The sequence below is a fragment of the Equus asinus genome, chromosome 12 (assembly GCF_041296235.1).
Source record: "Equus asinus isolate D_3611 breed Donkey chromosome 12, EquAss-T2T_v2, whole genome shotgun sequence".
Taxonomy (NCBI): Eukaryota; Metazoa; Chordata; class Mammalia; order Perissodactyla; family Equidae; genus Equus; species Equus asinus.
In genome coordinates this window covers 48,842,723-48,856,287 of record NC_091801.1, presented here as the reverse complement: position 1 = coordinate 48,856,287, position 13,565 = coordinate 48,842,723, and the positions used below count along the sequence as shown (strand labels likewise).

Sequence of the window (13,565 nt, the reverse complement as noted above, 5' to 3'; positions counted from 1 at the left end):
ACATATTTTCAAGGTACCTATTATCAACATGACCTATCACTCTTGATGTTGACCTTGATCACTTGGCTGAGGTCATTTGTGTCAGGTTTCACCATTGTCAAGTTGCTCCTTTTCCTTACTTTCCATAGTGTACACTTTGGAAGGAAGTCATTGTACGCAGCCCACACTTAAAGAGTGGGATTTATGTTCCATCTCCTTGCAGATGAGTATCTACATAAATTATTTGGGATTCTTCTGCACAGGAGATTTGTTTCTTCTCTCCTACTTATTTATTCAATAAATTATATCTATATGGTTCCTGGATATTTATACTTAGGGTTATGCTTCAATACTGCCTTATTTTGTCATTTTAATTGTTCCAGCTTTGGCCTACGGGAGCTCTTTCAGCGTACTCCTGTGTCTCTGACATACACCCATTGTTGATTTTTTTGTTTTGAGCTCTGCCTTATTTTCTGGTGCTACAATATGCTCCTGACTCATATATTTCCTGCCTCTGTCCTAGAATCAACCCTTTCTCCATGGAGCCCTGGTTGCTTTTATTGGAGAACGATATTGGAAACCCAGACCTGGGTGCTAGGTGTGTTCAATGCTATTGAAGTGTTGTTGCTTCTAAGTCCTCTCAGTTGACCAAGCAAGGAAAATATGTGTGTATGCTAATGTGGGTATATATGCGTGTCTGTAAATAGTTCTTTATGTAACTATCTGTATCTATATTAAGCTAGACATGAGTTCAGACCAATACCTCCAACTATAATCCATTACCACAGGATTGTTCTAGCCTATTCCTCTTACTTACCTGAAAATTCCCACTCCAGCAGTGAGAAACCTAACTCGCACCACCTGTCATCCATTTATTTAATTGTTAAATTTGTACACACATGTAGTATCAGAATTGTTTACCTGTACCCCCATGGGAAAAAACTTCATCAGATAGAGTACAGTGCTTATGTACAGTTTCTTTTGCCTTTAGTTTTATAGACTCCACTCATTTCCAAAGCTACTTAGGTCAACACTGTTTTCCCTCACTCCTTTCAATGAAGTTGTTTCATACATTTGTAATATAGTTAGATTGTTTTGTCATATTTTGCATTCCATCCTGGGATTCCTCCAACCTCCTAAATGATTTTTTAAATATTTGCATGCATTAAGGTTTTGTTGTAAAGTTCAGTGGGTTTGAAAAATGCATAGTGTCATGTATCCATAGTGACAGTAATCATGCAGAGTAGTTTCACTGCCCTAAAAAATTCCAAGTCCTTTACCAATTCAGCACCACCTTACCCCAGACTCCTGGTGACCATTGATATTTTTGCTATCTCTATAATTTTGTGTTTTCCACAGTGTCATATAATTGAAATCATACAGCATGTAGCTTTTTTTAGACTGGCTTCTTTCACTTATAAATATGCATTTAAGGTTCTTCCATGTCTTTCCATGGCTTGTTAGCTCATTTCTTTTTAGTGCTGGATAATATTCCATTGTATGGATGCACCACAGTTTGTTTACCCATTCACATATTGAAGGATCTTGGTTGCTTTCAGCTTTTGGTAGTTATGAATAAAGCAGCTATAAAGATTTGCATGCAGATTTTTGTGGACATAGTTTTCAGATCTGTTGGGTAAGTACCAAGGAGCATGACTGCTGGATTATATAGCAGAACTATGTTTAGCTTTGTAAGAAATTGCCAAGCTATCTTCCAAAGAGGCTATACTATTTTGTATTCCCTCCAAGACATAACTTTAAAAATTTTGTAATTGCAAAAATAAATGTTGGCATCAAATCCAAATTCTCTATATATCAGACAAACAACAACCTAACAGACCAAACAAAACACATCAGGGAGCTGTATCTTACCTACGGGCAGGCAGTTAATAACCTTTCTAGATGTTAGACCAACACTGTCCAACAGAACTTTCTGTGCTAATAGAAATGCTCTATATCTTTACCCAATTCAGTAGCAATTTGCTACATTTTGAGTGGCTATTGAGTATTTGAAATGTGAGTAGTATGTCTGAGGAACTGAATTTTAAATTTTATTTTATTTTAATTAATTTGAGTTTAAATAGTCACAAGTGACTAATGGGCATCATATTGGATGGCACAGTTCTAGGGCATTTTAAGGATTTTGGCTTTTACGTGACTGAGAGGGGAAGCCAGGAAGGATTTTGAGCAGGGCAGTGGAAAGATCTGACTTACATTTTTAAAGTATCACCTTAGATGCTCTATTAGGAATAGACTGAAGAGGGTAAAGGACAGACAACAGCAAGACCTATTGTAAAGCTACTACAATAAACTGGAAAAGAGACAACAGTGGCTTGGACCAGAGTGATGGCAGTGAGGGTGGAGAGATGTGGTCAAATTCTTGATGTATTTTGAAGTTAGGGCTTATGGAAGGTAAATATTTGTCAAATACACACTGTATTAGTGACAAAGGTCATGGAATTAAAACTCTTACCTGTTTGCACTCTCATTTCTCTTTGATCTGCTTTCATTTTCTGTAAGCCACTGACTGCAGTAATTGTGAGAGTTTCAGCCCTATTGCTCCAGAAGTACCAGGTTAAAACCTGACTGGGTTTCTGACTGGTTTTCTTTCTCCCATTTTAAAGAGAAGGATGCTATGCCTTATCTTTAAGCCACCACTCTGAGTTTGGGGTTGGAGTGAAGGAAGATGCACTTTTGGTTATTTGGTTAAAATAACCAAAAATTATTTTTGATGCATCTACTATCAGCTTTCATAAAAATAATTACCGCCGTAGTCTTGGGTCATACATGGGTAGTTAGGAGGGAAGAGCTTAACTGGGTTTCTGTTAGAATCATATGTCAGACGTGTAGGAATTCTATAAACCAGCCCTGTCCAATAGAAATGTAATGTGAGCCACATATGTAATTTTAAATTTTCTGATAGCCACATTAAAAGTAAACAGAATTAATCTTAGTAATATTTTTTATTTAATCCAACATATCTAAAATTATTTCAACATGTAGTCAGTATAAAAATTATTAGTGAGATATTTTACATTTCTCTTTTCTTTTTACTAAGTCTTCATGGTCTGCAGTGTGTTTTCCACTTATAGCACATCTAAAATTCCAACCAGCCACATTTCCAGTGCTCCTTAGGCACAGGTGGCTAGTGGCTACTGTATTAGCTGACACAGCTGTAAATACCTGCTGTTGTGTTCAGATTTGGTGAAGGGGGGGTGGGGTGGGGGAATTAAATTTCTAACCATCCTCATTGGTATCACAGATACTACTGGGGTATGAGTTAAGGAAGTATTGTATGATGTGAGTGGTGGGAAGTCTCATAGAAACATATGAAAAATTAAAATTACCCCAAGTCTACCAAACTCTGACTGGAGTCATCCATCTGTGATACATCTAATAGTATCTCTAGAAACGTATACTGAAATAAATACCTCCTTAAGAAAATCAGAGTATCCCCTTTTCCTCCTTTTGGCCAACAGGAAGGGTTAATTTTAAATAAAGTGCTGGACTGAGACCTACTCTGAGAGGAGGCTTTGCTGTCTCACCAACCTTGAATTGGAGGCTCTTTGTCTTAAACTGTGTGTTTTCTGGATCTTTCAGCTGAGGCGGGTCTTTGGAAACTGCCTGCCACCCTTTCCACCGAAGTACTACTTGGCGATGACCACATCTATGGCTGATGCGAGGAGGGATCAGCTGGAACAGTACTTGCAAAATGGTATGTGTTTGTATTTTTTTACAGATTTATTGAGATATGGGTTACATACCATAAAATTTACCCATTTAAAGCTTACAATTCACTGGTTTTTAGTATATTTATAGGATTGTGCAACCGTAACTGTAATCTAATTTGGGAACATTTTTATCACCCCAAAAAGAGACCTCATAGCTATTATCAGTCACTCCCTATTCCTCCCCCCCACCAGTTCCTGTCACCCACTACACTAATTTCTGTCTATAGATTTGCCTATTCTGGACATTTCCTATGAATGGAATCATACAATACGTGGTCTTTGTATTTGGTTTTAAAAATGCTTTATGTTCATATTTGCCCCTGGGTGCTATCTGTTGGCTTTGATTGTAGAAGTCAAAGAGATATTACATGGATTAAGACCGAACAAAGGATAAGATGAACTGTTTACACCCGAGCTCTCAGGAGCTATCAGAGAGGTTCACTGGCAGTGCCAGGGATGGCACCTCCCTCTCTGACCTCCCCAGGAAGCTGAGCCAAGGCACCAGGGACACTTGGAGGTCTGCTCTGGCCCCAGGAGGCTTGTGGCACAACAGTCCTGGCCCATTGCCTGTGTCCTGAAAGTGCTGTGCACAGCAAAACTGTGGTCAGCAAGACTGAGCTCTCACAAAAAGCGGGAGTTGGGGAGAAATAGCAAACTTGGCATTGAAATATTTAAGGGTTTTAAAAAGGGGAAACAGTATATACACAAAATGTTTTAAAAATATAACTTGTCCAAAGAGTGTACAATAAAAGGTACATTCCTTTTTACCCCAGAGCCCTAGGCGTCTAGAAGAAAATGCTACTACAAGCAGTTTGTGTATCCTCAGAAACTATCTGTGTGCCTACTAGTGTGTATGTGCATCCGTGTTTGTTAAAAACAAATTGAAACTTACTCTACACACTTTTCTGTTCCTGATTTTTAAAAACATTCATTCTGAATGAATTTCTGATTTACAGAAAAGTTGCAAGGATAATGCAAAGAATTTCTGTGTACTCTTCACCCAGGTTTCCCAAATGTTAACATTTTACATTTGCTTTAGCATTCTCTCTCGCTTTTCTGTGTGTGTTATGAATATATGTAAATATACATTCATATTATATATGAATGTACATATATACGTACACATATATAATATATAATTTTTTGAGGTACTTGTGTTGCACACACAAGCCACTTAACCCTTAAATACTTTGTGTGTATTTCCTAAGATCAAGGACATTCTCTTCTATAACCACAGTCTAGTTATCAAAATCAGGCAATTAATATTGAGACAGTAATGTTATCTAATTTAGAGACCTGATTCAAACTTCACCAGCTACCCCACTGATGTCCTCATAGCAAAAGAATAAGAGTTTTTACTTCGGTATGTCGATTTTTTCCTCTTAAAATATATTTTTTACATATCATTCTAGGCCAGCAATTATAGATTTACCTCATTATTTCTCATGGCTGCACATTTTTTTAAAAACATAGTACGTAAAAATTCTAGAAGTCATCTATTCCCCATTTGTCTTTTGTAGTCGAGAATATACCTGTTGTAGACTTGTTAAATAAGCCTTTTCAAGCTCAAAATGTAATACGTTTTGAATTTTCATTGTCTCTTAGTTTGTTTTATCACGTCTCAGTAAGTATTGCTTTATGAACTGGCCTTTTCACAAATGATGGTGGTGCTTAAGGGGTCACTTTTCCAGGCCTGGTCTTTCGCAACATCATCAGGATGTCTTGTGCATCTTCTTCAGCAAGGTAAAGCAAGGAGACAGCATAGCTTAGTGTCGTGACTGAGAGCACAGTTCTAGAGACCTGGAGTGAAGTTCCAGGTTTGCTCTTCGCTGTGTGACCTTGGGCCAGACACTTAACCTTCTCTGAGCCTCAATGTCTCTATCTGTAGGATGGAAATAATATTTACTTCAGGGTTTGTTGTGAAGATTAAACAGCTAAAATATACAAAGTGCTTAGCATAGTACCTGCTACTTAACAGTTGTACAGTTGGATGAACACTCTTTTTTTCTCTCTTTGGGGGTGAGGAAGATTGGCCCAGAGCCAACATCTGTTGCCAATCTTCCTCTTTTTGCTTGAGGAAGAGTGTTGCTGAGCTAACATCTGTGCCAATCTTCCTTTATTTTATGTGGGATGCTGCCACAGCTTGGCCTAATGAGCAGTGTTAGGTCTGTGCCTGGGATCCGAATCCGTGAACCCCGGGCCACCAAAGCAGAGTTTGCAAACTTAACCACTATGCCACCAGGCTGGTCCTTGAACACTTTTTTCAATAGCTTTCCCCATCTCTGAGAATTCATGCAATGACTATAAAACTAGTTTGCATATATAACACATGTATTCCAGAAAATAAGACAAAGGCTTTTTCCCCCTAAAATTATACCCTCAGAAATACCCTTTTATAAAAAGTTTCTCGTGTTACAGAGACTCTGTCTTAGTTACTTTATTTTGAAAAGCATGGCTTTGTTTGAGAAAGGTAAAACCTGAAATGACCTCAGTCAGTGCTGGTTTTGAATGCTGATAGAAGTTATTTGATGAAATCAGTAAAACAACAAGAAGAAGAAAAGAAAGAAGAAAGATATGTAATACAGATTTCTTAAGTACATAAGTCTAGCTAAGGAGCAGGTCCAGGAGAGGACTTGTGGGAAGGAAGACAGGCGATGCAGAGGTGGGCTGAGGAGCACCTCATGCATGAGCATGGAGTTCTCAGGGGAGGGTCTCTGCCCCGTCTGCACTGTCCCCAGCACCTGGGTATTGGTATCTGGAGTTTTAAAACTAAGGGGAAAATACTCTTATAAATATAGAAGAATGGAAGACTTTAAATCTCTCCGACACCCTTACAATTGCCCTTTTTTTGGGTAACTTCTTGAGAGTGCCCATCATTAAAAGAGGTGCTCTCGACTTAAAATTTTCAAATTACTAAGTGTCTTGCTAAAGTGGAGTCTAAGTCCAAGTTCTAAGATCTTTCACTTCTTCATATTAGCTTCATCGTCATCCTGGTAGGGCAGCAAAGTGGATAGTGAGCGATGCAGGTATGCATTGCAGAAAGTGAGATCCCCGGAAGGAGTCAACCGAGATTGGTGGGGTGGGTCCTTGTTGTCGTCACAGCTGCTTGGAGAAGCAGACCGTGGATTTTCATGTATTTCAGAAGTCACAGGCTGCACGCCTTCAAGCAGGCAGCGCTGCACTGGCAAGGCCTGGAGGGCTTCCTGGAGGACAGAGTAGTCTAATAGAGACTTCCACCAAGCCCTGTGCTAACCTGGCTCGCTGTCCATGTTTTTCAGTAACTGTGGACCCAAAAATGCTGAGAAGTGATGTCTTCGTTGATTTTTTAAAACTGGTGCAGCTGGTAAGATTGCTCTTCTTTACGAAAGTCATTATTTCACTGCAGAACATGTCTCTTAGTTAACCACATGTGCATTTCTGGCTGTCTGCCCCACAGAGCCTGAACTCAGGTCAAATACATTCATTTGGAGTACGTTAGAAGATGGTTCCTATTTTGTTCTTTTAGAAATTTAGATTCTAGATGGAAAATTAAGTGTGTCACTTGGCCTTTAGCTCATTTTAATTAAGAAGATACCTTTTTTCTGTAGCATTGTAACTCTCAAAATTGGCCTTGAAGAAGAGAAGCTTTATCATTAAGGGCCTCCATGACAATTCTGGGGCCCTGCTTGGGTAGCTGGGATTTCCAAGTGTGCCACGATGAAGCCATCAGGACAGGAGTAATAGCCATGCCAGCTATTTCTTATATATTCTCTGCTCCTAACTTTACTGTAAATGGATCATGGAGAAAATTCGGTCTGAACAGAATGACACAAAGCAACTCTCTTTCCTTTATAGGTCTAAAGAACCACTGGCTACTTGTCCCCTAGAGGCTAGAACTTTGCCAAGCACATTTATTAAGCACATCACTCATTCTAATTGTACATATGGGGACATTTTTATGCCTGCATGTATGTTCTTGACTGAATGGAAAAGCTATGAAAGGACTGAAGCTGTACAATGATATGATGTTATTGAACTGGATCCCCAGCTAGGGGAAGAGTGATGCCTTGATCAGATTTGTAAAAAATGGGAGCACGTTGCATTTGTTGAGTGGTTTGACTGTGTTGATATACTTCCTGGTCCACTCAACCCAAGAAAGGACCCTAGAGCTCCCCATTGTGTAGTCATTCATATTTTCACATATACTTGATGGTCAAAAAGATATATCCTTTTCTTTGAAAAGTTTTTTGTTGAGGTGGTGGTGGTGGTAACATTCAAACAGCACAAAAGGGTATAGGGTCAAAGTAACGTCTGCAGCCGCCACAGACCGCCAGTGCCCCTCCTCAGAGACAGTCTGTCTACAGTTTAACTGTGTTCTTTCCACATGTGTCTGTATGCATACAAGCATTCACATGAATGCATAGCCTGTTTTTTAATTTTTCTTTTCAAATAAACACATACTCTACCCACTTTCTGAACCTTGTTTTTTAAAATCTACAGCTTGCACATCATTCTGTGTCAGTACACAGAGGTACGTTTAGCCTTGGTTCTATCATCTTTTTTTGTGTGTATTGTGGTTTTTGCTTTTAATACTTTTTGAAATTCATTCAGGAGGTAGCAATGTTTTGCAGTTTTGTTTTGAGTGTCTTTTTTTTCTGACAATTTAAAAGATTTTGGCTTGATGTTAGCTCTCTTCTTATCTTACCTTTATCGCTTTATACAGAAGCCTCTCTGAATGCCCCAGCTCCGTTTGTAGTGTCTCTTCTTGCTTCTTCTGATGACATTTTCACTCGTGTAATGGCTTTGTTGTTCTTTTCAATTTCTCCCATGAACTTTGTCAACGTCCTTTTATATTCTTTTGTTGTCTTACCTCTCTTTTGAGGCCTTTATTCTTCTTTGGGGTCTTAGTTCAGACAAACCATATTTTTATTAATACATCCATTTTCATCTCCTTCGTGGCATCGCTTTTGGGGTATGTATTTTTTACCCTTACTTGGTCACATTTCTTTCCTCCCTTCTTGCAGGGTTTTTGCCTAGGTCCCTTGCCAGGATTCTTCTTAGGCATCACTCCGCTGTGAAAGGGGCTTTGCTCTGTGAGCCACCTGTTTGCCAACACAGGGTTGGGGAGGAGCTGGAGTTGAGTCATTTGACTGTCTGTTGTACTGCTGGATCTTGCCTGTTGTTTCTGAGCACTGTCTCACTCTGCCCTAAGACCCAAGCAGAGTGTCGAGCAGTGAAGTCATACCCACAGTTCCTCATATCGTGATCTAGCATTTTAAACCCTTGTGTTGACTGAGCAGCCTCAGGACTGGCTTAGTGGGTAATTGTGCAGGCTCAGGAGTGCAGGCCAAGGTTCAAATTTTGGCTGCCCTGCTTTCGATTTGTGTGGCCTGGGACAATTTACTTAGCCTTTTTGTGTCTCAGTTTCCCCATCTGTAAAATGAGGAGAATAGCTCCTGTCTCAGAGGTGTGTTTTGAGGATTAAGTGAGCCTGTGCTTTTAAACCACTTAAATGTCTTCCGGCACATTAACACTTATGAAGTACTCGCTACTGTTATCAATGCCCATCCTGTTTTCCCTTTCCAGCCATGCTGAGAGATTGCTTTCAGCAAAGATGGCACATCTGCACATTTCTTAGGCTCCCTGCCCACTAGGTGGTGTCAAATGCACCCAGAGTTGTGCTCCCAGACTGCGGAGTCCCTCGAGATGAACTGCTTTAAGACAGCTTCTGCGTTGCTTGTAGCTTGAGTTCCGGCACCTTGTTACCTCTGCTTCCCCGCTCCCTGACCAGGTCCGATTTTCACTGTGCTTGGCAGCCCTTCTGGAAACCTAGTTGTTCGGGCTGGGGACCATTTTCAACTTCGTCAAACATGATTTTCTTTTCTTTTGTTTTCTCTTCATCTCCAAAAGGGAGGGAGAGCAGGATAGAGGTACTTTACTCCTGAAGGTGTTTATAAAGGAGATTTGCTTTACGGTTTTGAAAAGGAAATTGAGTTTAAATCAAGAAGGTTGTTCTACCTTCTTGTGCCCCTGGCCTGCTTTCCTTTATTGTTCATACGTTGAATGAATATGAATTGAACACTGCTCAGAGCCAACCCTCCTCTGGAAGTTGGGGAGATACCAGCAAACGACACCCAGTCCCTCTCATGGAGTTTAGCGTCTTGTAGGGGAGACAGAAAAGTCACTGGGCAAGTCACTAAATGTAATGATCACCATGATACAGGACCATGTACCATGACATGGGACTGCATATTATGATCTGTAAATAAGACTATGATACAGAACCATGCACTGTGATACAGGACTATGCATTGTGCACTGTGATACAGGACTGTGCATCGTGCACTGTGATGCAGGACCAAGCACGGGGATATAGGACACAGCACTGTGATACAGCACCATGTCCCAGGAGGGGGTTAGGAGTATGTCAAGATTTCCATCCTCTCAGCCCAGGTACAGCATTTATGGGCCCTGCCACCTCTAGTGGCTCCGTGCCCACATACCCCAGTGTGCAGTACAAATAGTATCATTCTCTGTGTGTGCCCTGTGAGAAGAGGGCTGGGAGGCACTGCCACAGGATGAGTGTGTGTCTGGGAGATGTGGAGGGTACCTTGGTCAGGGAGACCTAGAGAGTGACATCTAAACTGGTATTTGAAGTTTTCTGGGCAGGGAGGGATGACTATAGGTTTTTTCCCCCACTGAGCCGGGGAAAATACCACAAACCACATAATATCTGGAGGTCTGGGAGACTCAGGACTGATATTAGTGAAAGGGAAAGCAATAGCCACTTGTTATGGGGATGGGGGTGGGGATGGGGAGTCTGTTCCAGCTGCCAGTAGACCCTTTCCCTGATCACTATCCAGGGCCAGTGGCTTATGGGCTGAAATGGATGCAATCAATGCAACTGGCTGGCTGAGCTTGCAATGAGATTGCTCCTGCAGGGCTGGTAGGAGCTGGGAGGACTGGCATGAGCAGTGGTGATGTGTAGATTTTCCAGACCATGAAGGGAGCCCAGGGAGCAGGGATTAGGCAGTTTCCCCAACTCAGTATTTTACAGACCCCACCTGGATATCTTCATTGCATCTGATAAGTGCTTGGCCTGCAGTTTCCAAGTGGTTATTGCCAGATAATCCTATGCTCACAGGCCTGGCTCGCCAAGGCTCAGCAAGTAGAAGAAGATCTTCCAGTCTCTGGGCGAGGGCACACCATGTTAGAAACGTGAATACATGCGACCTCCCAGGAGCCCTTCTGTGGAAAGCCTCTCTGGAGGATGGCCAAAGGCAAGCTCCGGTAATCAGAGGGGTTGCCTCTCCAGGGCCTTTAATGTGGGCTGGGCCCTGCTTTATGTGCAGTATCTCATTAATCCTTCACAGCTTGTCGAGGGAGGTGCTATTGGTGTCTCTTTTTTAGGCTAAGTAACTTATCCAAGGATACATATCTTGTAAATGTCAGAGCTGGGGTCCGAGCCCAGGGAGCCTACATTCAGAGCCCTGCTCCACTGAGGTATTTCTAGGGCAGCGGTAGCCCACCTAGCCCTGCCCCACTGGGTACTTTTTGTTTTGTGGGTCTAGACCCCTTAGTATGCTCTGTGCTTTTGCCATGTGAGGGCCTTTTAGATGAAGGGACTTTTGAAAAGGCAAAACCGAAGTCTTTAGACTAAACATTCTTTATGCTCCCGGTTCTTAAACTGTAGTGTTCTATGGCCTCGTGTGAACAATGTATTTGAGAAAAAGAAGACTGAGAAGGTATTTGGAGTGGCTTTGGTTAGCGGCAGTTCATGTATTGGAGAAGTTTTGCCCACTGTGGCTATGTTTGGAGGTTCTGGGAAGTGACTCTTTCCCCATTTCCTTGTAAGAATGTTTCCCATTTCCCTTGTAGTGAAATGATTAGGGTCCATCATTAAGTGCAATGGAAATTTAGAGCTTGGTGAGTCCAAGAATGGATTCTCTTGGATAAGAAACCTCAGGAATAAGTACCCATGGCTATCAGACATTTCTGCCTCCGAACAGAATATCCATAAAGCACATTGATTGATCCTTCTTTGAGAAATTAAAAAATTCCTCAGGTTGTTAAATTCGATTTGAAAAGAATTAGCACATATTTTAAAATGTGTTGTAGGGGAGGAAGACATTTCCTCTACCCTCTCTGGGTTCGTCTGGCCGGAGAACGAATTAAATTCACATGAGACAGAATAGCAGGAGAAAATTAAACAAAGCTTTATAACATGTATACACGGGAGAGGCTCAGGCAAGCTGAGCAACTCGCCAAAATGGCTGAAGCCCCCACCTTAAATATCATCTTCAGCTAATGACAAAGGAGGATGTTGGGGGTGGAGGGGGAGTCGATCATGGGAGATTACCACACAAGTACAGTAAATAAATGCAGATTTAAGTCCTTGCCTTTGGCAGTGATTAAGAGTTTCTAGAGATAAGGTCATCCCCCTTCTTCGTGGTACAAAGAGGGAGACAACTTTACAGATGGAAATTTCCTTTACAGTGTAAATGCCTCTTAACAAAGGGTAAGTAAATTCTACTTTTCAGTTGCTTTCCTTTGTGCAGTTTATTAAAAGTAACTAGCCCCAAATAATCCTCGTGCCAAAGAGAAATATCTTGGGGTGGCCAATTCTAGGCCCCCACAGTGTTAAGGCAGCCCATGGTGTTGGAGGGTTTTGAGATTTCTTAAAGATAAATGCATTCAATTTTCTAGTGTGAATTGTGCATTTTGATTCCTGATCCACTCTAGATCAAGATGACAGCTTAGTCAAGGCTTTGTTTTTCTACAATCCAAATCCACCAAGTTGGCTTTTTTCCCTCTAATTGTGTTTTTGTATGGCTCTTACATTTTCCTAATTATATACATTCTAGTAAAATTCAAATGTCACAAATAGAGCCAAATTCCTCCTTGATCACCACTCCAAACCTAGAATGTTTCACCTCTTGTGCACTTGCTTTTATATCATAATATAAATGTTTTTTGATGCCATTATTTCTTCTCTTTACCATGTTGTTCTAAAATTATTTTTTTATCAAAGCTAAATGTGCTCATAGTTTTAAAGTAAAATAGTGCTAGAAAGAATTATAACATAACCATCTCCTGCTCTGCAGAGGCAATGGGTTTCAAATCTTTTAGCTTTTTCTTCATATATTTAAAAATCTGGAGAGTAATGATCTACATCTCTAACTTTCTCTTGCTCTTCAATGTGTTGACATTATCCACCAACTGACTGTTATGGGGGATGAGGATTTCAGCTTGCTTATATCACTTCCTCCATTCACCCCTTCTGCCCAATTTTATGTCCACATTTTTAAAAATTAAATCCTTAGTCAATATTTTAATTATTATAATATGTAAATATTTCTTATTACTTAGCCAAATAATGTTTGAGATTACCTTTACTCTCTTGAACAACTTTTATTTTTCTTAGAGTTAAAATGACATCTTTTAAAAGAAAAAAATATGTTTAGTTGTCATTAAGTATGACTCTTTTCCGTACCTATCACAGTGCTGAGAACAGAATTTTCCCTATGGTCAAACCAATCAGATTCTTTTCCTGGAGATGATCTACCCAGAGTCTCTGTCTTTCTGTTGTTTAAGAGGAGAGAGACTTGAGTAAGTTTGCCTGCTAGTGGGAAGGAGTCAATGGAGAAGGAGAGTTTGAATATGGGAGTGGGTGGGATTGGCCTTGATAGTTACTAGCACCAAGTCCTTGAGGCCGGAGGATTAAACACAAGCTGGGACTGGGTGGAGGAAAGATCACTCTTAAACTGAATGTGAGACAAGGAGAAAGACTGGGTGAGGCTACAGGTGTGGTGCAAGGTTTGTGAGTATAAGTAGAGTGAGTCCCCTCTCCGTGTTTCCTCTGTGGCTTAGAAGAGG

At 40.7% G+C, this 13,565-nt stretch overlaps 1 protein-coding gene across 1 annotated transcript in view; it reads left to right on the top strand.

Annotated features, from left to right (window-relative positions):
• The window catches only part of SNX31 (sorting nexin 31), a 115,669-nt gene that overhangs the window by 6,854 nt on the left and 95,250 nt on the right, over positions 1-13,565 (top strand). The window contains exons 3-4 of the mRNA XM_014867370.3: positions 3,580-3,694; positions 6,989-7,053. Coding sequence (XP_014722856.1) covers positions 3,580-3,694; positions 6,989-7,053 — 180 coding nt within the window. The remainder of the gene's footprint in view (positions 1-3,579; positions 3,695-6,988; positions 7,054-13,565) is intronic.